Source organism: Podarcis muralis, chromosome 6 (assembly GCF_964188315.1).
Source record: "Podarcis muralis chromosome 6, rPodMur119.hap1.1, whole genome shotgun sequence".
NCBI classification, from domain to species: domain Eukaryota; kingdom Metazoa; phylum Chordata; class Lepidosauria; order Squamata; family Lacertidae; genus Podarcis; species Podarcis muralis.
The window spans coordinates 62,606,694-62,629,683 of record NC_135660.1 but is presented as its reverse complement, the minus strand read 5'-3'; the positions used below and the strand labels follow the sequence as shown (position 1 = coordinate 62,629,683).

The window sequence follows — 22,990 nt, the reverse complement described above, 5'->3', positions numbered from 1 at the left end:
ATAACCAGTTGCGGAGAGCAGAAAAAAATATGATCGACAAATTTGTCCCTGGAGCAATTACTTTACCCTGTATTTTTAAAAAATAATTTATTTGCTTCCTGTGAATCTAAGAATAGTCTAGAAGTTATAACATATTAATTAATAAATTTTACATTTATATATCACCAAGTTTAAAATCTATTTTGGAAATTTAGAGGCAGCTCACTGCTTTGGTTCAATATAACTACAGTGTTTAATCAAACAATCACCAGTTACATAAAAATTACTACTTTTATTAAATGTTTGTAAGGAAGATGTAACAAAATGAAATTTCAACCTGAAACACATGTCCTGTGGCTTTAAGTTTTGGTTTCTCAGTTTCCTCAACCAGTGACACTGCTGAAACAGTTTCTTCCACATCACATTTGGCACGAGACTTGGCAAAATCTTCATAAAGCTGAACCTATTAAGATAGGAAGAAATTTATGCTTAATAGACTATTGTTCACTTCAAAATTACCTCACAAAGGGGTGTGTTCAACAGTAGCTATCTTTTTAAAGAGGGTGGTACTGTGGTCTAAACCACTGAGCCTCTTGGCCTTGCTGATCAGAAGGTTGGTGGTTCGAATCTGTGTGACGGGGTGAGCTCCCGTTGCTCTGTCCCAGCTCCTGCCAACATAGGAGTTTGAAAGCATGCCAGTGCAAGGAGATAAATAGGTACTGCGGCAGTGGGAAGGTAAATGGTGTTTCTGTGCGCTCTGGCACTTGTCGTGGTGTTCCGTTGCGCCAGAAGCAGTTTAGTCATGCTGGCCACATGACCTGGAAAGCTCTCTGTGGGGAAGCGCCGGCTCCTTGGCCTGAAGCGAGTTGAATGCCACAACCCCATAGTCGCCTTTGACCGGACTTCACCATCCAGGGTCATTTACCTATTTACCTACTCCTACATTAACCTCAACAATATAGTTGACAGAAGGTAAGCATCCTGTGTTAGACAGCCATGGTTTCTGTTTCATTTCTTAGGTACTGTTGTTTCCCAAACTATAATCTAGCAACAATTTAAACTACTGAATGCTCAACACACTGCCATTTTCAGGACTAAGCCGCTGCATTTCCTCTTTGCAAGGGAATATACAACCACAACTATCTTATTCTTAACATAAGACCAAAGTCTTATGCTTAGAAAAGGGCACTCTATTCAACTACAGTGGTACCTCTGGTTGAGAATGGGATCTGTTCCGGAGCCCCGTTCGCAACATGAGCAGAAAGCAACCCATGTCTGCGGGTCACGATTCACTACTTCTGCCCATGTGCGTAACGTCATTTTGAGCGTCTGCACATGTGCGAGCAGTGCAACACAGAAGTACTTCTGGGTCACTGCGGGATGCATCCTGAAAATGCTCAACCTGAAGCAAACATAACATGAGGTATGACTGTATTCATATCCAGAGGGACAGAAGCTTTTGCTCCACACCAGAGCAGCATTAACTATCCTCACTGTTGATTCCCTTCCATTTATTATTATTACTATTATTATTAACCATACACTACATAGAAACTACAGCACAAGACAAAAGCTATTTCAACAGTCCAGAAAAAACAAATGGTTTTGAGTCTAAGAAGCTATGACTAACTGCTCATCAATGAGGATGTTGTTATCTTGGACGCAAGCCCCAGCAATATTTTTCAGGCAGGACACAACGTAATAAAATTCCAATTTGGAACAAGTATAGGATCTGAGAAGATCTACAACAGGCTCGTTTGTTGTTTACTAATATCAGCGGAATGCAAACCAGCACAAGGAACTTGCCTGTAGAGGACTGAGGATGCAGTAATAGTCTTGAATAATTTTGGGTGGAAGATCCTGTAGCACATCTTCTTTCATCCTTCTCAACAAAAATGGCAGTACTTGCCTGTGCAATGCTTCCATTGCAAGAACACCTGCAAATGCCCACCAAAGGAAGAGCATATGGATCAGCAAAGCCACTATACAAGAACAGGATTCTTCTGGTGTCTCACCCACAGCAGGATTAACTTTCCCCAAGAACAACAGTGCTTCATTAAGCAACAGAACTTGCTTCTTACCGGCCTCCTGTTCTCGACCAGAGCTCCGAGCATCTCTACTTGCTAAGATGGGCTTGCTATAGCGAGCTGCAAACTGGCGCTCAGTACCCAAAAATCCCGGCATAAGGAAATCAAACAGTGACCACAATTCTAAGACATTGTTCTGAAAATAGGATAAACAATCATTGTTTTTAATTATGGCAAACTGGGCCAGTTCTCATGCATTTATTTATTTCAAGAGATAGCGGGGATTACCTGAATTGGTGTCCCAGAGAGGATTATCCTATAATTGGCAGTCAACTGTTTTATTGCTTTGGACAGTTTTGTTTTTCCGTTTTTGATGACATGGCCTTCATCAAGTATACAGTAGTTAAATTTAATATTTCTAGGAAAGAAAACACAACTAATCAACTTAAAATAGCTTTGAAACATACAGTATCTTTCAAAATAGCAGGAAGAACTATAGCTTTTACCTGAAAAAATCAATGTCATTTCTCACAACATCATAGGAAGCTACAATTAGGTTGTATCTTTTCACATGGTGCTGCAACCTTAAGAAGATAACGTATAAAAAGTAGAATTTTAGAGACAGAAACAAAAAATAAACCTGTACACTTATTTTTAGTACTTTTCACATAATCACAACAGAAGGAACTGTCACTACAAAGCAAATCTTAGAGCCAAGCTTCTACAATATATTACAGTACTTACCTAGCCCTCTCTGTGGGAGGGCCAGTATAGTGCAAAGGATTTAGATACTCTTTGGAACAAAATTTGCCCACTTCATCCACCCAATGGCCTGTGAGTGTGGGAGGGCACACCACTAAGGATGGGAGTGGAACACTATCGGCCATCTTAGTTCTTGCATATTCTTGGGCCCTTTGGAGAACAAAACCAAATCACAAGAAATGTTACATCTTCTATACTGCAGATATGTTGATGTAAAAACTGACTAGCCGTAATTGTGCATGCTACCTGAGACAGTGATCTCCTGCAAGAATACAGATGGACTGCAAGGTTTTACCCAAGCCCATGTCATCACAGAGGATTCCATGAAGCTTGTATTTGTTGAGAAAAGCCAACCAATTCACACCTTCCTGTGAACAGAAAGGAAGAGGAACATAATTTAGGCTTCTGTTCTTATGCCCCCTAAAAAGGACTCCACAATTATTAACATTTAAAATACATTCACAGGCAAAAAAACAGACAGCAAGTAGGCTAGATAAAGTGAAAACAAGAGGCAAAATCGAAATACATTAAAATTCTGGTGCAAAAAAAAAAAAAAAAAAAAAGGTCTTACCACTCATCTAGCAAAAAGAAGAAGAATAAAAAGCATTTTTTCTCCCCAGTAACCACACCTCTTGGGGGGAGTATTAATGCTTTTCTTAGAGATTCTGCTAGAAGTAAAAGCTCAGTCCTCTCCTCCCAGCCAGACCTCTGACACTTTAATGTTCACATTATACCACTTCATGAAACTGCCAGCACTCAGAAGTATGCACTAGAGCCAAGAATTTGATAAATATTTCTCAAACGTCTTAAGTACAAAAAAAACTTAAAGCCACCTAGTACGGTGCTTGCACAGAGGAATTTATTTCCAACTCTGCTCATGTATTTTATGATTAATCTCAGGAATCTTATTAGATACAATTCTTGATCAGTAGAAGCTATACAACTCTACAGTGGTACCTCGGGTTAAGAACTTAATTCGTTCCGGAGGTCTGTTCTTAACCTGAAACTGTTCTTAACCTGAAGCACCACTTTAGCTAATGGGGTCTCCTGCTGCTGCCGCGCTGCAGCTGTGCAATTTCTGGTCTCATCCTGAAGCAAAGTTCTTAACCCGAAGTACTATTTCTGGGTTAGTGGAGTCTGTAACCTGAAGTGTCTGTAACCTGAAGCATATGTAACCCAAGGTACCACTGTACTTGCATTTTTTTTCCAGGTAGGCATTAATTGGAAAATATTTTTTTTTAATGTTCAAGTCTTCATAAAATTATGATTGGAAGCAGTGTTCAGAAGACCAGAAATTATATGATTTTCATATCAGGTTCCAAAATACAAATTGAAGTAATAAAAGCTATTCAAACCAATCCACAAGACAAATTTGATAAGGAAATTATGTGTGTCTTGAAATTAAAAAAACTTCCCATAAGAATTTACCTGCTGATATTTTCTTAGTTCTGCTTTAATTGGTACTGGAATTTTATAGTTTTCAAGTTTTTTCCCATCCAATAATTGTTCCAGAAAATGGCGCTCTTTGGCTTTAATTTTGATTAAGTCCTCAGGCATATTTGGTGGGTCTGGAATGCCAGCCTGAAACAAGAAAATATATATTTATATGTACAGTATCTTGCATATTTAATTAAAATAAGAAATAAAGTTCATGATATGCTAAAAGTTAATTTTAATTCATATTTCAACTATATCAATACTAATATTCTACAAAAAGCATAATGAAATCACACAATTTGAAAGTGTCATTAACTTGAAGTAACTCAGCTTTCAGACTTTTAACACAGAATGGGAATTAAACATTCAAACAAACTACTGCCTTGCAGTGTAGTTATTTTCTTGAAAATAATGCTGTAGAAGTGTGTTCAGTTCACAATTAAGAAATAGTGATGCTTCCATTACATGATCTACTCAGGAATCGGCAGATAAATAGCAATCAGCAGAACAAACAATTACCATAATAGCCTGAATATAAGCCTTACTTTTTTCCAAATTCCGACCATGAAAAGTTAAATTCGTGACCTTACAAAAATTGGCTTTTAGGATATCCCTGCTGAAACAGACATACGGTAAAATGGAACAGGTGTGAGTGCCTGCAGAATTTTAAGGGAGCGGCTTATATTTGGGTATTGCCTTTTTTCCTTTTCCCCCTCTGGAACTTTAAAGGTGCGGCTTATATTCGGGTGCGGCTTATATTCGGGCCAATATGGTAATTAGTTGAGATTCCTGCATTGCAGGGGATTGGACTAGATGACTTGGGGGTCCCTTCTGACTCTATGATTCTATGAATTGGGAGAAAGGTAAGTCTCAATGAAGTGCAGGTGTTCAAACAGAACATCCCCTGAACTCTGCAGATATATAGGTGTTCAAAGCCTCAACAGCTATGTCATCTAACATGCACGTTCCATTATTTATATAGCACCATCTGCTATATACACAGTATATATACACAGATCTATTGTGTAAGGTAACCCACACAGTGATCTGTACAGGACGCATTAAAGACGAACTTATGTTGCAACCAAACAAGGAGGACAAACTGTACAGAGAAGTGTTTACCCAAGCAGATTAAACTATGACCAGGCATTGAGAATTAATGTTTTAAGTGGCATTATGACACAGTAAAATCAAAAGAGTTAACGGTGATTTACGTGACACAGACGCCCACTTTGTCAGTTTCAAGCCTGCCTCCTTTAAACTGACAAAAGGTGAGGGAGGAGAGAGGAGAATGTAAAGGACTCCTTTATCTTTTCTACAACACTGACTTCTTTGTATGCTGTTATGTTTCTTGCTATTCCTGAGTGGTTTCTTGATCTTTCAGTGTTAAATTTCACAGTCATAATAGAGATAGTTTCAGTGTTTGCAAATGCACAAAGACAAATTTATCTAAGTCTAGAAAGGTGCTAGGATCAAGAATGAATCAAACATCATATGAAAGAATGCATTTGAAATTCAAGGAGTGAATGCTCAATCCAAGTATTTGTAAAATATTCCAAGCTCTAAAACTTCTGATTTTATTCAGTAGAGAAGATTTCTGACACAAAATGCATTACTTGCTGAATCCCAAAACTTACCTATTTACCTAAATAAGATGCAATACTGAAAGACTGCTACTTTCTATCACTATATGCCAATACGCTTTTTTACAGGGCTCGCTCACTGACTCTCTTCAGTCAAAATGAAAGACTTTGACTTACCTCAAGAGGCATTAATCTAATCAGCGTAGCAAAGCACTGGGTGGCCATGAAACGTACACTGTCTGTTTGATCGCTCATTCTGCCCAGAACTGGAACCACAAGGAGAACTATATAGGGAACAATTCCGACATCTAGCTGTTCCATTACACCTGGATTAAGAATTAAGGAGCTTCTCTTTACCAGTTTTGGAGCCATTTCCACAACAATAAATCCGTCTTATCTAAACCCAAAATGCATCTGAACAGCAATTACTGAATCACATATGCATGAATCTTAATTTCTGAGAGCAGTGTTGCCCTTGTGGAATGGGGCTTTCCTGCCTCCCACTTCCTAATGCAACCCCTGTTCCCCCTGAAAATATGTATTTTTGATGCAGCTGGTCCAATTATGAATATTTGTGACCCCTGAAAACTTCTCACTTACATTTTCCATTTTCCATTCAGATAGTTCTTTTACAGGTCAGATGGTACATTTAAAAAAAACTACCTTCCAGCTCAGTGCTAAGAAAATGGCACCAATATAGAATTTTCTATTGCTATAGCATGCTGTGCAGTATTCATCTTAATGGAAAATAACATTGTTTTTTTAAAGGAAACAGGGTGGAACTTTGGGGCATATATAGGGGAGGGAATCCCACTTTTTGCTTTTCAATGGTCAGAGGAAGACTCATGTTGCATAGATGCAGCATGGGATTGGATGCAGGCAGCCCTGCATAAGCTAAAGAAAGCGGACCTGATAAAAGCTGTATTAGGCGCAGCCATGAAGTATCCGCTGGAGTGAATTCCTTCCATATCAATGTGGCGCAGTAATTGCTGTTATCCTTTCCCTCTCATCAGAGGCATTCTTCCGCCCGCCGCCTGCCCCTTCCCGAAACACAACTTGGAATTATCAGGTTCTTCAGGACACAGTGGTACACTCACCATGGCAACCACAGCGAGGACATGTGTGGACTCCTGATGATGCTACTTCTCATAGTGTTAACTGTACATTACTTGAATTCTGGCTTCCATTCAAAGGGCCACATGCAATTTTCAACCTGCACGCGCAAGAACACTTCAAGCTATCCTCACACCACACAACTCATGAAGGTCAAGGGATCTCTGGTGTCTTTCAGCACAGCCTTCACCAAATGCATAAATTGTGGCAGTTTAAAAAATTTTAGATGGAACTGGAATCATATCAAGGCTGGGCAACTATGAGCGTAGGTACATGATCTTCTCAACTACTGAAGCAATATACTCTCATGACTTTGTGGAACTGAAAGCTTGAGAATATGAGGAACTGGGAGTCATGTACCTGGGTCAAGGTAGAAACAGTCTCTGGTCATTACTATCAAAGTTAGTGGGTTGCAGAATGGTTTCCAGGACACTTTCTCTATACAGTGGTAACTCAGGTTAAGTACTTAATTCGTTCCGGAGGTCCGTACTTAACCTGAAACTGTTCTTAACCTGAAGCACCACTTTAGGTAATGGGGCTTCCTGCTGCTGCCGTGCCACCGGAGCACGATTTCTGTTCTCATCCTGAAGCACTATTTCTGGGTTAGCAGAGGCTGTAACCTGAAGTGTATGTAACCTGAGGTACCACTGTACAGGAGTATCCAGTGTCAATATACAGAATTCCAGGCTTTGGACTAGAGCTCAAACAATTATTATGCATTTCCTTAAAAAAAAATATTTCTTCTACCAAGCCTGGAATCAGGTGATCATATATACCATGCTAGTAAGAAGCAAATATTTCTGCTCCAGTTCAATCTTGCAGAAGCACTTGCCCTTTTGAAGAAACTCCCCAGGCTTCACAAAACTTACATTTCAGCACTTAAAGTCATACATGAATACCTCTTCCTTAGAATCAGGAAAGGATACAGGCAAGAGCTTCAATTGCACCCTCTTGCTTGGTACTGTCATCAATTGCTCCCAGCCAAGGAAGAATCTTTTCCAAGAAAATGTGCATGGTTTCCAGGGTGGCCACTTTGCTCATTACACCTACACAGCGAGCCGCCATGTGCCTCACTGCAGTGGTGGGGTGTTGAAGGCACATACAAAGGTAAGGCAAGTGCTGGATCAACTGCAAAGAGAAATCACAGCTGTTTTAAAACATACTGAATGCCAACCGTGAGTATTCTATTTTGCTAAATACTGCAACCTGCATAAACTCAAAAAAGAACTTTATCATAATCACAAACAGGGCATTAGGTGCCTTTAAGCTACTTGGCTCCTAGAACTTCTGTACAAAGAGGGAAATGTGTAATGCTAGTGTATAGTTTTATATTCAGGATGGAATGAAAATCGGAACATATTAGGTGTTCTGCAGCTTAAAATATTTTGGGCTCATTTCCAGAAGGAACAACCATAACTTAACTAAGAAGTTCATTACAAGAGACTGTTTCAGTAAAAAACAGAAAAAAACAAAGTATATGTATCATATCACCTCCTGTAGAGAAATCATATTATCTGCGCAGTAAAGTTTACTATGAAGGATGTTGCATCATTCCTAATAAAATGATGAATGTAAAGAGTTAACTGAACTGAACAAAACGTTGTTCCTGCAAGGAACTAGAGGGAACAAGAGTAGCCCAATATCAACATGGAGATCTATGGTATATGTTTGGGATGGTTTCTAGTTTTATGTTCCAAATCAAAGGCATCAAAAAGGGTGTTCTGCTTTAATTGGTAATTTAGCGAACATACTGCCTCATCTTGTTATCTCATAATCACAGACCAATAAGATTGTGGAAAATTACCTCAGTGGTATTGATGAGTGAGTGGTTGTTGGAGCTGCCGTTGTTTGGAATAGAATAGCAGCAAGGGACTTAGGAAGAGGACTGTAACTACTTGGGGTCTCACTTTGAAAATAACAGAGATTTGAACACAAATATCCTAAACTTACTTCATCCTTTATAACTGCAAGCTACTGTTGCAGAAGCATTTTTCCTAGTTTAGAAAACATGCAAACACCAACCAATTGTATTCTTGAACAGCATCACTTATGTTATCCATTTCCAAACACCTACACTGGCAATTAAAATCGTGTTAGAAATAAATTCAGAACATTTAAATTACCAAAGGGTGAAGCTGAGCATCCATAGAAGCTGCAGTTGTTTCAAAAACCTGTAGAGAGTTCACTAACTCCTGGGCTGGACCATCTCCCTTTTCCAACAGCACTTTTCTGTCTACAAGAAGCAATATCATATTATCAGAAGAGTTTCAGAATTCAACTTTTAGAATACCTATACCTTAAGAAATACACATACCAAAGTTGTCTATGTCAATACTGTTCCTTAAAGAACCAACCATAGTGTCCCAGAGATGTGGCAAACCCACGGCCATTTCACATCCAAAGTGTTTAGCAATAGTGGATAAAGCAAATTCTGCTCCTCTTCTCTGTACAACATAAGGCTTCTGAGCCTAGAATTTGATAAGGTAAAGAGAAGGGTTATGAAGCAAAGTAAAGTTTTTATCCAACCATACAGCCTGCCCAGAATAAATTAGACTGCCCTAGACTACATATCAAGCTGGAAACAGAAAGCAATCACACTTACACAGAGAGAGCAAAGTAAGATCAGCAACATTTTGAGGCAAAAATTGCCACTGATATAGGCCTACAAGATATAAATCACTTCTCTCTCAACAGAACCATAACCAGAAGAGACAAACACAATACGAACAAGCATCAGATTAATGTCAAAGGCTGTTGATTGAAAATGCATGTGATCAAGGAACAGGCATAACTCCTAAATCTTCACAACTAGTTGACTATTTCCAAAATCAAATGAGATGCTGAAAATGGTTTTCAAGGCCAGTGTTGCACGTATGTTCATTACTGAATATCTGCGTGTACAAATGGACTATCATTAATCAGAGGCAGGTTATCTCAAATAACTGTGCTTTCAAAAAATGAAGCCTATTCAGAGTTACAATGCATTGTGTAATCAACTTATGAACATCTTGTGTGCTAACCAGTGAATAGAAGAAACCAGGAAAATACTCTAGAAAAACATTGCCAGAAGCATTATTTTTCTGTCCTTTCTTTTTAATCCTCTATGTTTTCTATTTGTCGTAAACTGTAGAAACTGATGTTGACACATGCTGTATTTGATCACTCACTACACATATTCTGTTGGCTACAGCAGGGTATTTCTTTCAAGCCTGATTTCAGTGGTGGGACGGGACACTGAAAGTGCCAGGGAAGGCCTGTGAGGGTGCATGGGCACCACATTAGCATCTCTTGCTATACAGGGTCATATACACCTGGAGTGGCGCACCACACAACGACATTTGCAAGAATGAAAACGAAAAGTTCACACCCACTTCGTCAAGCTCTGTGGTTACATTTCCACTACTGCTTGTAGGCAGATCTCCAATTTGGGCTTTGGGGGCCTTTGGTGTAGGACCTCGCCTGCTTGTGATGGCAAATGCAGCTTTCTGATGCCTGTACAGTGTGATTATACCTCTATGCTTGGTGACTGTATGATGCATCCCATCTCTTTCAGAATTAGATCCTACAATAAAGAAAGGTGGCAATTAAAACATTTTTTCACACCCAGGGCGCAATTATGCTAATAAAAAACAGTGAGGGGAAACCAGGAACATATGTTTTCCTCTCCAGAGGATTGAGAGGGTGAGGAAGGGAGAGTAGAGGAAAAGACATGAAGGAGAGACTAGAAATACAGTCTGGAAATTCAGTTCTCTGATAAACACTTGAGATGAATTAAAGAAAGGGGCAAGATCAAAACAGAACACTAAAACCATTGTTTTGAAATGCACACCCTTAAAACGAAGTGGCATAATGGGGGGGGGGGGGGACAATGAAATTCAGATGCACATTCTTTCTAGAGAGAAATTAAATAAATGATATGTCTAGATGTTATTCCTCCCTCCCACCTTGCCTGGAAGAGGGACTTGGATATAGGATCTCCTCTAACACTTTTAAACTTCCAGGGTGAGTGAGTGTTCAGATAAGGACAGCAATGTCTTCTCCACGCAGTGACAGTAAATCAGGGTAGGCTCAAACCCAAGATCCACTTCCTCAATCTCTTCTAGAAGCCCTGACCGGGACTTAATCCATGGATCAAACACTAATGGTATTCCCAAGAAAGAAGTATGTTCAGAAAATGAATGTTTCCCTTCCTATAAGGAAACTTGAAGCACTGCAAGCGTAATACAATAAAGTTGCTGTTCATTAAGAACATTTCTCTCATTAAAAAAATCACAGTGCCAAACACAAGAATGATCAACCAGTGGTCAGTTGATACCACCAGGTTAAACCATTTTAGGAGTTTCTGTAATATTTTCCTACTCTGAATCCAAAGAAAGCATCATGAACAGTACCAGGCAAAGATGCTGATTTTATTGCTAGCTGGAAAAACTGCTTTGACAGTCTGTCAAGGATTATTCAAATGCCCCAAGCTGTTTTGGACAGTCTCTTTGTAGGTTTCTCTTCTACCAAGTTACTCATCCACAGAATAGCACATAGCCTACCTTTTGAATTTTCATGGCTGCTCTGAGGTTGTGCAGGGCATGATGCTAAAGGAGTAAGATGTGAGTCTACACAGAGAGAACTGCAAAGATTTTTTATGATCTTTGAGTTGGGACACGGAGATCTTGTTGTACACTGCTGAAGTAACTTTGCTATGCACAAAGCGGCATGGTTTTGTACTAGCATGTTCTCTTCTTTCTTCACAGCCTCCATCAGTGGTTTTATGACAGGGTTTAGTTTTTCTGGAAGTTGTTCAAGATTCACAACAGCACAGGCAGCAAAAGTATGCACTCTCATCTGCAATGTTTGCCATTCCTGGTTTGTTTCTGAAACAGTCATTTGGACTTGTTGTCGTTTGCTTTCTAGCTGCTGCAGAACTTTAGGATTTAGATCAAGAGAGGCTGTAGCTTCATTGAAGACAGTAGTGACCTAAGAAAATGAAAATTAACCCAAAGCAAAATTGCTCTATTACAACAGAAAGAAGGACAGCAAAGTTTGCTGGTTTGTTTACACATGGTGCTAGAAGGTGATACATGTTTTCTGCTTGTCCCCCCCCCCCCGAAACAGGTGATATTGTACACTCTACCCCCAGAAGTAGCCACGGCAGGCAAGAGTACATGTAAGTTCAAAATAAGCCTCCATGGTAAAATCTTAGTAGTTAAGATGCTTAGCACACCCATTGCAATGCTCAATGCATTCTAGAGAAAACTGCCAGAGATGTGGCAGTGGCAAATGCGAGATAGTCCATAATACCCTGGACAAAATTTTGTCCAGATAGATCCATTACTAAACATTGATGCATCATTTCCCCGTGTTTCCAAGTTTCATAAGTATGATGAAAAGGAAGGCCTTGATTATGAGCTGAGCTGTATGTGACCCTCTTAATGAGGGTGTGCCTGTACTTCAATATCCTTCTGCCTGTTCTGGAATCTCAGTATGAGAACAGATCCCTTTTCCTCGCAATTGGAAGTGGCTGCAGCAAATACTTATGAAACGAATTACACATCGATTAACAAAATAATCAAAGAAAACTAGTGTACTCTTTACAAAACACAGTATGCACATGTTATTCTTATAAAAACTTAACTGTTGAAACTTTTTTCCTGGAGTGAGGGGGTTAATATGGGTCCCTTCTGTGAAATTAAGATCTGGCCAGCTCTGTTAGTGGTGAAAGATGCACTGAGGAAGAAGTGCCTTGCTTTGCTTATACGGTCCACATCTACAAGCCAGACACCTCTACAAGATGGAAGGGGATTTCACTCTGAAGACTGGTAATACTTTCCACACTATATTTATTAGTAATATGCATGGGGGGGGGGCAATATCTTTCTGTGTAGCCACAGGTGAATGCTTGTATGCTACCACGGCTGCTCAAGCTCGTTTTTACACTGCTCACCTAAAGATTGGAGGCTAGCCCTTTCATTGAGTCACTCACCAATTCATTCGCTTGATCTATTGTAAACACACTGCAGTTTACTCTGCTGCCCATGTCAATGTTTGCATCAGTGAACGAGGAGATGAGTTGTTTACATTCATTTTGCATTCGGGTGAAGGGAACAGCAATTTCATCATAATACAGATGCTCAGAAAGGACCCCAAGCAAGCGTGACTGGACAGCAGTAGTCACTTCTTTGTTTTCCTGAAAGCAAACACCATGTCGTTCAGCTGTCAAATTAGCTATTTTAAGTGCAAGCAGTCTTCATCGTCCTTGAAGAATAATTTGGGTTTGTAAATTTTTTTTTTTTTTTTTACAAAAACAGGCATTTCCAACATATACAACTGCTTATAAGGGGCCAAAGAATTGATGCAACTAGTTCTACATGTCCAATACAGCTGATGGCTTATTTTCAAACTGCTAGTCACCCACCCACTCTACTCCATCTCTGAGAAGCTCTGAACGCAGTTTTCGCACTACGTGCATGCCTCGCAATACATTTTCAGTCACAGTCTATGTGCATCAGGAGTACTGAACACAGCCTTGTCAGCTACATGCTTTCAACATTAAAATTAGCACCTTGCTTATCAGCTCATGACAGCATAAAGAAAATGTAAATCTGCTCCAAAAATATAACTGGAGCTTAATGTTTTAACTTTGAAAAAACATGCATTTTTACTGCAGTACATGTCTTACCTTCTGCAAGGAAGCCCACTCACAGATTACTAATGCAACACTAAACCTCTGCAAAGCAGACTTGGAATTCAAGTGGAAAAGCAATAGCTGGGCTAGTGATTCAGCTGGCTTTATTTCTTGGGAAACAGTATTCACACCTTGATCACAAATACAGCAGCAAAGTGCTCCAAGCAATCTGGAACAACAATCAATTTTATATTAGTTACACTTCAAGTAACACACTGCTCTGCACAATCAAACTTTAATTATGTTATGAATAGCTTGTCTATAAATTCATTGATTTTCCAAAAAAACAACAACCCCTGTTTTAAGATTTTCAGTAATAAACTGACTTTGCTGCCATCATCCGGGCTCTCATAACAACATAATCCCTGGTTGCTAGATCTTCGGCGACACTTTCTGCTCCAGCAATATATTCCTGTACTGCTTCTTTAGTCGGGATTTGACCTTGCCGCACCTTGCCACCTGTCTTTTCCTATGAACAAGATATAAAAAGTTGTTTGCGCAAGCCTCATTTGCTTTCACATCCTACTCTTTTGTTTTTAAATTTGGGCTACAGATATGAGAAAAGCAGCCCTCCATTACAGATATTTTACACTACAATGTAATACCTTTTCAAGTCAAATAGTATTTAGAAAACAATCCTGACTCTATGTATATAATTTCTAAAAATACGCATTGCGTAGCTTTGTCTTCAATACTACTAACCCTTCTGGTGCAACCCCTGAGCCTTGAATGGTTTCGGGCTCCAAGGTTCTCAAAGTAAGAGGCAGCCCTTGCCAAAAAGTGCAAGCATTTAGTTAGAAAATGCCTAAGCTTGTGACATGCACAGTTCAGATTACTCCATAGTATAATGCAACAAAATAAGCAAAACACCACCCAAAGGAATACAGGTCTCTTCTGACCTTTGATCTGGCTTTCACTTCTAGCAACATATTTAAATCAATAGGCAAATGTGATGGCTGCATCATTAAGCAGAGCCAGGCTCCCATCCACGGACAGGCAGCTGCTACTACATATTGTAGGGAAGCCTTGCTTAGTAATTCAAGCCACACCTAAAAAAAAGGAGAAACAGGATTATAAAAAACAACAACAACCCTTCATATTCAAACATCTTACATTACCAATTTCTTTAAGACTTTTCTGTGCACATAAAATACATCCACAATTTTCACCAACATATTCCAAGGAACAGCATTCCACACTGTATGGTACAAATCAGATTTGACCAATGCTAAAACTGAAAGATAGAACATTACAAGACAGCATCCGCACACAACCAGATTTACAAGCAGGGCAAGGTAAATTTAAGTTGCAAAAGGGCACATACCTTATGTATTAGTTCCAGAATTTCTTGATTGCTTTCTAAAATACAGAACTGAAATATATGTCTTAGCATGTCTTGCAAAATGGGAGTAAGCCAGGCTGCAGAACTCTAGAAACAGCAAATAAGAAATTATCATAGCAGATTATTCTAACAAAACAAGCTTATTCTCAAATAAGCATACCAATGGTTTTTATTTTTATTTTTAGGACGATAAAGCAATATAACTACTGTTTTGGAGAGCAAGCAAAAGTAATTCCTTTCTCGCTTGAGTGTGCTATACACACAGTATATGTGAGTGGTAGAAGTTTACAAATTAGTTCTCATACAGTTGGAGGGACAACTCTCCCCACTTCCGGCAAGCCATACTGGAAAGACAAACACTCCACATCAATGTATTTTTATCCAATAAAATACTAACCCTTTTGAACCAACTTAAAAAAATAGGAGGAGACTTTTAAAAGCAAGGGAAAATGAGAAGATAAACAAAGAAGTAACTGATAGATTAGAAAGGGTCCACCAATGTCTAGAAGACCACTAGAAAGTAAATAACTCTCACCTGATCCTCTGTAGATAATAGGGTAAACAAAGTTTCTAATGCTGCTTTTCGAACAGATGATATTGTATGGTGTAGGAATGGCCACACACGTGGTACCAGAACTGTGAGTGATTGCTGAATACTGAGGTAAGTGTGGAAGGAAAAAGAAGATCACATTGTAATTCATATTCGTTTGTCTTCATATAAATTTATAAAGCAAAATCAGTGCTGCTGTGTAGGTATGCTGACAAGTAGAATTCATTCTATATATTATTAAGACAAGGTATTTTGAAAACAGTGTATTTTTACATAAAAATTAAAATTGTGAAAAGAATTAAATTACCTGCATTTTCGGACCTGAGAATACGTCAAAAGGGATGAAAGAAGGGTCATAATGCTATTTGTGGAAGCTGTTAGATCGTCTAGTTCCAGGAGTGCATCCCAAAGTACATTAAGAATAAAGGGAACCTAGATTATAGACACAGAGATGAAAAATACATGAGGGGAAGAGGGTTTCATAAAACATGGATTCCTAAGACTTGGTTTTTCCTTCAGAAGGGTAACAAAACATTTAAGTGTCAGTGTGCTCCACTTACATTCTGTGGCTGAAGATGCACAAGGCTTTCCACAACTGGTACTAAAGATGCTGCAGCAACAGCTCTAACGTCATCATCCAAGTCTTGCAGGCCTTCAGTTATTGCAGGCAATACTTTAGGCAATAAAGTATCAATTAAGTCCTGCAAAAGCAAGAATCCTTAAGCTGAAGATCAACGGTCAAAGCAAATTCTAAGCCTTTAGGCAGGATGACTGTTCCTTTTCAAGCACACATAGGCTATTTTCACTTGAGGTAATTTAGCATCATTCTGCCTAACAGCAGACACAAGTAAGCTGAGTGTCTATCAGTCTGAAATGGAGTCACTCAAAATATAAGGTAATAGTTTCAACATACACACAATATTCTCTAGGTACACAGAAGTATGCAAGTCATGAGAACACTAAGAAAACAACAAAACAGAACAGAACAGGGTGACAAATACCTGCAAACTTCCAGGAGCAAGAGAATTCTGATGGAAATTTGAGCTCAACAAGGAGAGACCAAGGGGCCAAAGCTCAGGCAGACTGTGTGAGTCTATGAATAATATCTACGGTTGGGACATGGTATGTTAGGGTGACAGCTGGATAAAAAGAAAGAGGGGAGGGAGCATTGGCCTGCTGGAGTTCCTAACATCCTATTAGTAAGTATCCGGGAGATGTGCATGTGGGAAACAATAAAGGAACGTTTTTCTGCCCACCTCTCAAAGTGGGGAACCTTTCTATTTCTGTCTTAAGGGGTGAAGTATACACCAACACTACGCTGCAAGTTCCATTATTATTATTATTATTATTATTATTATTATTATTATTATTAACAACGAAGGAAGCATTACCTAGTCTTATCATCAAAGAACACATTTCTAAGCCAAAACAAACTCCATCCTCCTGGTGGGTACTGATCAGGGCAGGAAAGGCCCACAAAACCGCTCAGTAGAGATATTCACATACACATTGCACATGTTGGCACAATGCCACTTTATACAGCAGCCAAGACTTTGAAACCAAAGAAGAAACAATAGCACCTTGAAGATTTAAAACCAATTACCTGACGCACTGCCAAAGCATACTTTATCCCCAGCAGGCCACCATGTCTCACTTCCCACTGCTCCTGTGCCAGTAATTTTAGCAAGATGGCAACAGTTTTATGAACTCCACTCTCGTTCATGTACTTCAACACTACGCCCAAAGTCTGAGCACAAGTCTCTCGTACTGGTGCCACAACCTAAGGTTTAAAGGGAAATAAACACACCCAGCGTAATAAAACAAAGGCATCAGAAAATTGAGCCCCATATGCAAAGTAAGGCGTCAAAGTTTGATACTTACTTCATCTGAAACAAAATCACCAAATCTGTCTAATGCAAACACACAAAGAAGCCTGATAGCCAAGTCTTCCAGCCAGTCTTGGTGTTGTTGAGTCATCTGTTTAGAAAAAAGGTAAATTTTGAAAAGGTGAAATATTCAAGATTATTACTTACATTTTTAGTCGCTTCCTGACAAAAAGTTAACTAAAAGTGACTTACTATATAGTTCCAACATTAAAATTAAATATAAAAACCAGAACGAACACAATAAAAATTTAAAACAAACAAAAGGCAGGTCTAATATAACCCACCCTACAAAAAAAAAAAAGGCAAGGAAGAGCCAAGATAAACCCAAAACTCTCAAAATGAAGGTCCAAAAGCTAGCATATTAAAAACAAACAAACATTTTTGCCTGGTGCCAAAAAGTAGATAATGATGGTGCCAGGAAATGACAGTGCTTTCTGCAGCAACCTCTCTCCACACTTCATTATTTTTATAACAAAAGAACAGCTGAGAACTCTGCACTACAGCTGAATGTACAAATGCCCACAATGAATTATCAAGGTTTGCATCTTGACCTTACCTCTTCTATAGTGCTGTCTCCAATTTTACCCCCACTTTTTCCATGAGCTTTCAGTACCTCTCTTAGTCCAACACCTGCACCATGCCGAATCTAAACATAATAATAATAATAATAATAATAATAATAATAATAATAATAATAATAATAATAATATCTTTATTGTCATTGCCGCCTCTCGGGGACAACGAAATTACACAAAGCAGATTAAGTTTCTAGCAGTTTAAGAAGAGGTTTCATGACACAAGATTTATTTACATACACGAAGGTCTCATTATCCAAACAATGCATTCTCAGAAAATCGTTTCTTGACAATTTCCATTGATTCCTATGGGGAAATTTCTAATGTGTTCCCAACCACAGAATTTTGATCCCAAAATGATGAAACAATTTATGAAAACCCTCTGAAATCTTGCAAAAGACAAACCAGGAAGGAAAAAATGCTCTCTTATTTGTTCAGTCTCCCCCACTTCCTCCTCTCTCAGATGGTTCTGGAAAACACCTCCCACAGAGCACAAAAAGTAAGCCTCGTTAAACTGCTTATTTGCTTACAGTACTACACACAGGTCTGGCTGTTTGGATAACTGAATTGGTGGTGTGTATAGTGAGGTTGTCCTGCCAACCTAGCAGTTCGAAAGCACGTCAAAGTGCAAGTAGATAAATAGGTACCGCTCCGGCGGGAAGGTAAACGGCTTTTCCGTGCGCTGCTCTGGTTCGCCAGAAGCGGCTTAGTCATGCTGGCCACATGACCCGGAAGCTGTACGCCGGCTCCCTCGGCCAATAAAGCAATATGAGTGCAGCAACCCCAGAGTCGGCCACGACTGGACCTAGTGGTCAGGGGTCCCCTTTACCTTTTATAGTGAGGTTGGGTACTAATAACTCATGTTTGGGCAAGTGATTTTTTGTGTAACGAGCATTTGGATAGTGGGACCTGCCTGCATTCAAAGCACACAGACCTTGATATGCCATGGTCCATTTCACCCTGAAGGGAATGTAGAGCTTGAGGGGGCAAAGGTCCCCCCATCTCTGTACTAAAGCCTACACAATTGTCCCACTGTATCCAATGCATGAAAAGGGCATCAGTGGTCTTGAATGTCAAGTTACCTTAAAATGGTTAGAAGTGCACAGAATGAATAGAACTGACTTAATGGTATGGTCTGAACTATTCGTTAGTGTCAATACAAATAACTTATAAATTGGAAACAAAATGATTAGAAGAACTGTCCCAAACTCAATCTTGAAAGTGTCTATTCTTTTCAACCCAATATAACTGAAGATAAATTATTATTTTTTACCTCCCATGATGGGTTAAAGAGATCATTGCACACTTCTTCACAAAAACTCTCCAGAGGCCATTCGTTGGTCTAAAAGTGAGACATAAATAACATGGACTATTACCACTGTCACCAACTGAATCACTGGACAAAGTTATTGAGGTTGGATTTTGCTGTCAATTCAAATTTTGATGAGGGTATACTCTACCTCTTCTGGCATATTCTCTACCAAAAGTCTGGAGTCAGTTGCAGGTTGACTGATGATAACATTTGCAATTTTTCTTCTCTTTTCATCAGGCTCACCATCGGTGCTATCATTGCTAGAAAGAACAGTGAAATGTTTAAGTGTCAGTTGCTTGTCACATAAGTTACTGTACTCACTATTAGCATTTAAAGATTGACGATTTTAAATGAAAGTGTCTAAGACTCCTCACAGAGCAACTATTGGAAAATTTGGGCATGCAGGTGCAAATATATTGAATGGGAATGCTTCCAAATCAGAAACTTAACAGTATTATATTGGAAAATATAAGAAAAAAGATTGGCTTTGATTTATCACTAGATTCCTTGGTATTATTTTACTACATGAAATAAAAAATGCCATTATTAACTTGTAGGCAGCTGCTAGGATAGCTATAAATCATAGACAGAAACAAAGGGATACATCCTCTTTAATGTAAAGGATGCAGGACATGCACGATTAATGTAAGTTAGATGGAAAACAGTCTTATCTATATCTATCTAACCAACCAATCTTGCAATGGAATGGAATGGAATAGAATGGAATGGAATGACAAGGTTCAAGATATACACATGGCACTGGGAGTACTGAAAAGGAACTAACAAGACATCTTGTTGCACTGTAGAGTACTCTTTCAGGATTTCAGCTAGGCAACTTTCCCAGGATACTCCATTCCTCCGCCTGTCATATCAGCATTCTGTGGCTATTAAGAATGTTCTGCCATCTTGGGGCTGTTTTAGGGTTTTTGTACTCGCGCAAACCTTAGGGTTTCCTCAAGCTTGTAGATACCTTCCTTGTACACACAGAAAGTGCTGTTTTGGCCCCATAATCAATGGCATTCACTCCAGAAATTGAGAAATAGAGGGAGAGTGTTGTAGTATGTCTATACTGATGTACTTTTGTAAATCAGTCTTCCAAGCTTGGTGCCCTCTTGATTGTTTTGGACTACAACTTCAATTATCCATGAAAATAGGTCTTTCTGGCTGGGGCTGATGGGAACTCTAGTCGAAAACATCTGGAAGGTATCAGGGTTGAAGACGGCTGTTTTAAAATATTTTATTATAATGGTAAAGGTAAAGGTAAAGGGACCCCTGACCGTTAGGTCCAGTCGTGGACAACTGTGGGGTTGCGGCGCTCATCTTGCTTTATTGGCCAAGGGAGCCAGCGTACAGCTTTCAGGTCATGTGGCCAGCATGACTAAGCCGCTTCTGGCGAACCACAGCAGTGCACAGAAACGCCGTTTACCTTCCCGCCAGAGCGGTACCTATTTATCTACTTGCACTTTGACGTGCTTTCAAACTGCTAGGTTGGCAGGAGAAAGGACCGAGCAACGGGAGCTCACCCCGTTGCGGGGATTTGAACCGCTGACCTTCTGATCGGCAAGCCCTAGGCTCTGTGGTTTAGACCACAGTGCCACCTGTGTCCTATTATAATGGTAAGTTCAAATTGATACAGTACCTCTTCTCATTGGTTTCTACCGCATCTCTAGACTTCTGCTTCGCAAACAACTTGGCCATTCTTTTAGCCTTATTTTTCTGCCTGCTACTCATACCAGCTCGAAATTCTGAATCAATCAACTCAGCAGCTTGAAGAGTCTGGAAAGATACAACGGTTCAATGGTTACTCTGGCTTAGATCCACATAAACATGATTTGAGTTCCACTCACACAAAATGTTATTCATGCAGCTGCCTCCTTTCTGTAGCCTCTTGTACCCAGCATCACTTCTGAGGAGCACGGGATTCTTTGGGGAGTGCAACACGGGGCATGTACGGCTGAAGTGGTAACAACTGGAAATTCAGGACCACTTTGGGTAAGTAAAAGTAGCTTCTATCTGAAATTTAAAGGAGGACAGATCTCCCCCCTCACCTAAAACTTTCAATATCATCCTCCGTCAATTACTGTGTGATATATTTTTCTAAAGTTGAAGTTACGACAAGCATAGTATTTGAAACTTAATTGTTTACAATGCTATATCGAGTCTTTGCAGTCAAACAGTCTGAAATTTTACCTACAGATTGTTTGTGAACAAAAAATGATGAAGTAGGAGTGTAGTCCAAATCCTCATCATTGAACAGGTCTTCTGTGTTCATTCCAATGGCAGCCCCCATATCAAGGCCAAGCTTCTTCTGGAGCAGCTTCCTCTGTCGTGCTATTCTCTCTTTGGGATCAACTTCACCTTAAAAAGTAAAACAGTCTTTAATCTCATGCTTATCCTTTACTAACATGAAAGCACTAAGCACATTTTAAATCTAGAAGCAGAACATTTACTGAAGAATAACTTCTATTTCTCTGCTTCTTTCAATATATACTCTTCACTGCCACGCTTTGTGTCTGAAGTATGTGTCATCTTGACTAGTATAGAAAGTTTGGTTTAGACATAAAAATGCACATTTATATATTAATATGCTATTTAAAATATTTCATTTTTGCTATTGCCATCTGCAACATGGTTTAAGAGGTAAATTTCTACTTCTTTAGAAGTGCTGCTATATAGACATTTTCAACAGTTCAGATTGTTTTTATAGGTATGGCTTATAAACTAAAAACACATGAGCAATAATTCTGGGACCAAACTGAGAAACAGTGCAAGAGCCATAAGAATATAGGAAGATCTCCAATTTTAGACATTTCAGATCTTAATATGACTTGGTTGGGTATCACCCACACCTCACAATGATACTGTGTGAATTCTTTCATGGACTTAGCTACCAAATGTGGAACGAGTGATACAATTCGCATCTAACACTTAGCCAATGCAAATGTGTGATTTCCCAGAGTGAATATTGTTATTGCTGCTCTCCTCCATTAGTCCTGCTACAGGTGGGCTACCCATGGCTTGGCTTAGTATTATATGAACTAACCCAGGCTTATGGTTTGTCATGAGCTCAGGTTTGGCTGTAGTGCAAAGCCAAACCACTGTTTACCCTCTAGTACCATGGCAACAGCAGGTCCGAGAGGAATACAGTGGGTGTGATCTTCTCTCCATCTGTTTGCTTATTCATGCTAAGACATGCTTTGGTTTAGCATTGCATCTGAACTGCACCATTGTATCTAATGTAGTTAAATAAACAGATTCTATTTCATAAATCTGATATATCAGTTGTAAAACCTGAGTAGACATATTTAATCACAAAAATGCAGAGACTATAAAATATTTTTAATGATTTGAGATAACGAAAGGTGACACAATGAAAACAATGTAGCTGAAGTATGTGGCACAGTTAATGTATTAAAGGAGCAAGTACCAGATGTGTCATCTTGAACCTCGAATTCTGCACCAGCAGACCCAAGAAGAGAAGCACCATGCTTTAGAAGTCGGCAGATATCAAATCGGTCAAAACGCAACCGATCAGAGGCAGAGGATTCTTCCACTGGACTTTCGCAGCCATGTTCTAGGTAAAGGTTAACAAAAAAACTTAGAATGAGATTAGTGCTGAAGTAACTGGTTCAAAAATATACAACTGCCATTCAATGTCGTTTCACTAACGGGTTGAAGCTTTACACATGTCTAAGCAAAGTGAAAGAATAGGTAACAGCCACATAAAGTACTTTACAGTAGAGAGGGG

At 39.3% G+C, this 22,990-nt stretch overlaps 1 protein-coding gene across 2 annotated transcripts in view; it reads right to left on the bottom strand.

Annotated features, from left to right (window-relative positions):
- The window catches only part of BTAF1 (B-TFIID TATA-box binding protein associated factor 1), a 38,970-nt gene that overhangs the window by 5,415 nt on the left and 10,565 nt on the right, over nucleotides 1-22,990 (bottom strand). The window contains exons 4-33 of one of the 2 annotated variants that reach the window (XM_028729812.2): nucleotides 22,670-22,816; nucleotides 21,437-21,600; nucleotides 20,882-21,018; nucleotides 19,391-19,502; nucleotides 19,204-19,272; nucleotides 17,912-18,001; nucleotides 17,351-17,446; nucleotides 17,073-17,249; nucleotides 16,030-16,170; nucleotides 15,777-15,901; nucleotides 15,455-15,575; nucleotides 14,902-15,006; nucleotides 14,477-14,626; nucleotides 13,904-14,046; nucleotides 13,572-13,746; nucleotides 12,876-13,079; nucleotides 11,443-11,869; nucleotides 10,273-10,463; nucleotides 9,216-9,369; nucleotides 9,025-9,134; nucleotides 7,828-8,029; nucleotides 5,966-6,114; nucleotides 4,197-4,349; nucleotides 3,015-3,136; nucleotides 2,751-2,918; nucleotides 2,513-2,590; nucleotides 2,295-2,424; nucleotides 2,061-2,202; nucleotides 1,786-1,916; nucleotides 317-442 (exon numbers count right to left, since the gene is read on the bottom strand). In XM_028729812.2, coding sequence (XP_028585645.2) covers nucleotides 317-442; nucleotides 1,786-1,916; nucleotides 2,061-2,202; nucleotides 2,295-2,424; nucleotides 2,513-2,590; nucleotides 2,751-2,918; nucleotides 3,015-3,136; nucleotides 4,197-4,349; nucleotides 5,966-6,114; nucleotides 7,828-8,029; nucleotides 9,025-9,134; nucleotides 9,216-9,369; nucleotides 10,273-10,463; nucleotides 11,443-11,869; nucleotides 12,876-13,079; nucleotides 13,572-13,746; nucleotides 13,904-14,046; nucleotides 14,477-14,626; nucleotides 14,902-15,006; nucleotides 15,455-15,575; nucleotides 15,777-15,901; nucleotides 16,030-16,170; nucleotides 17,073-17,249; nucleotides 17,351-17,446; nucleotides 17,912-18,001; nucleotides 19,204-19,272; nucleotides 19,391-19,502; nucleotides 20,882-21,018; nucleotides 21,437-21,600; nucleotides 22,670-22,816 — 4,439 coding nt within the window. The remainder of the gene's footprint in view (nucleotides 1-316; nucleotides 443-1,785; nucleotides 1,917-2,060; nucleotides 2,203-2,294; nucleotides 2,425-2,512; nucleotides 2,591-2,750; nucleotides 2,919-3,014; nucleotides 3,137-4,196; nucleotides 4,350-5,965; nucleotides 6,115-7,827; nucleotides 8,030-9,024; nucleotides 9,135-9,215; nucleotides 9,370-10,272; nucleotides 10,464-11,442; nucleotides 11,870-12,875; nucleotides 13,080-13,571; nucleotides 13,747-13,903; nucleotides 14,047-14,476; nucleotides 14,627-14,901; nucleotides 15,007-15,454; nucleotides 15,576-15,776; nucleotides 15,902-16,029; nucleotides 16,171-17,072; nucleotides 17,250-17,350; nucleotides 17,447-17,911; nucleotides 18,002-19,203; nucleotides 19,273-19,390; nucleotides 19,503-20,881; nucleotides 21,019-21,436; nucleotides 21,601-22,669; nucleotides 22,817-22,990) is intronic. The other variant, XR_013393234.1, reaches the window with a different exon arrangement.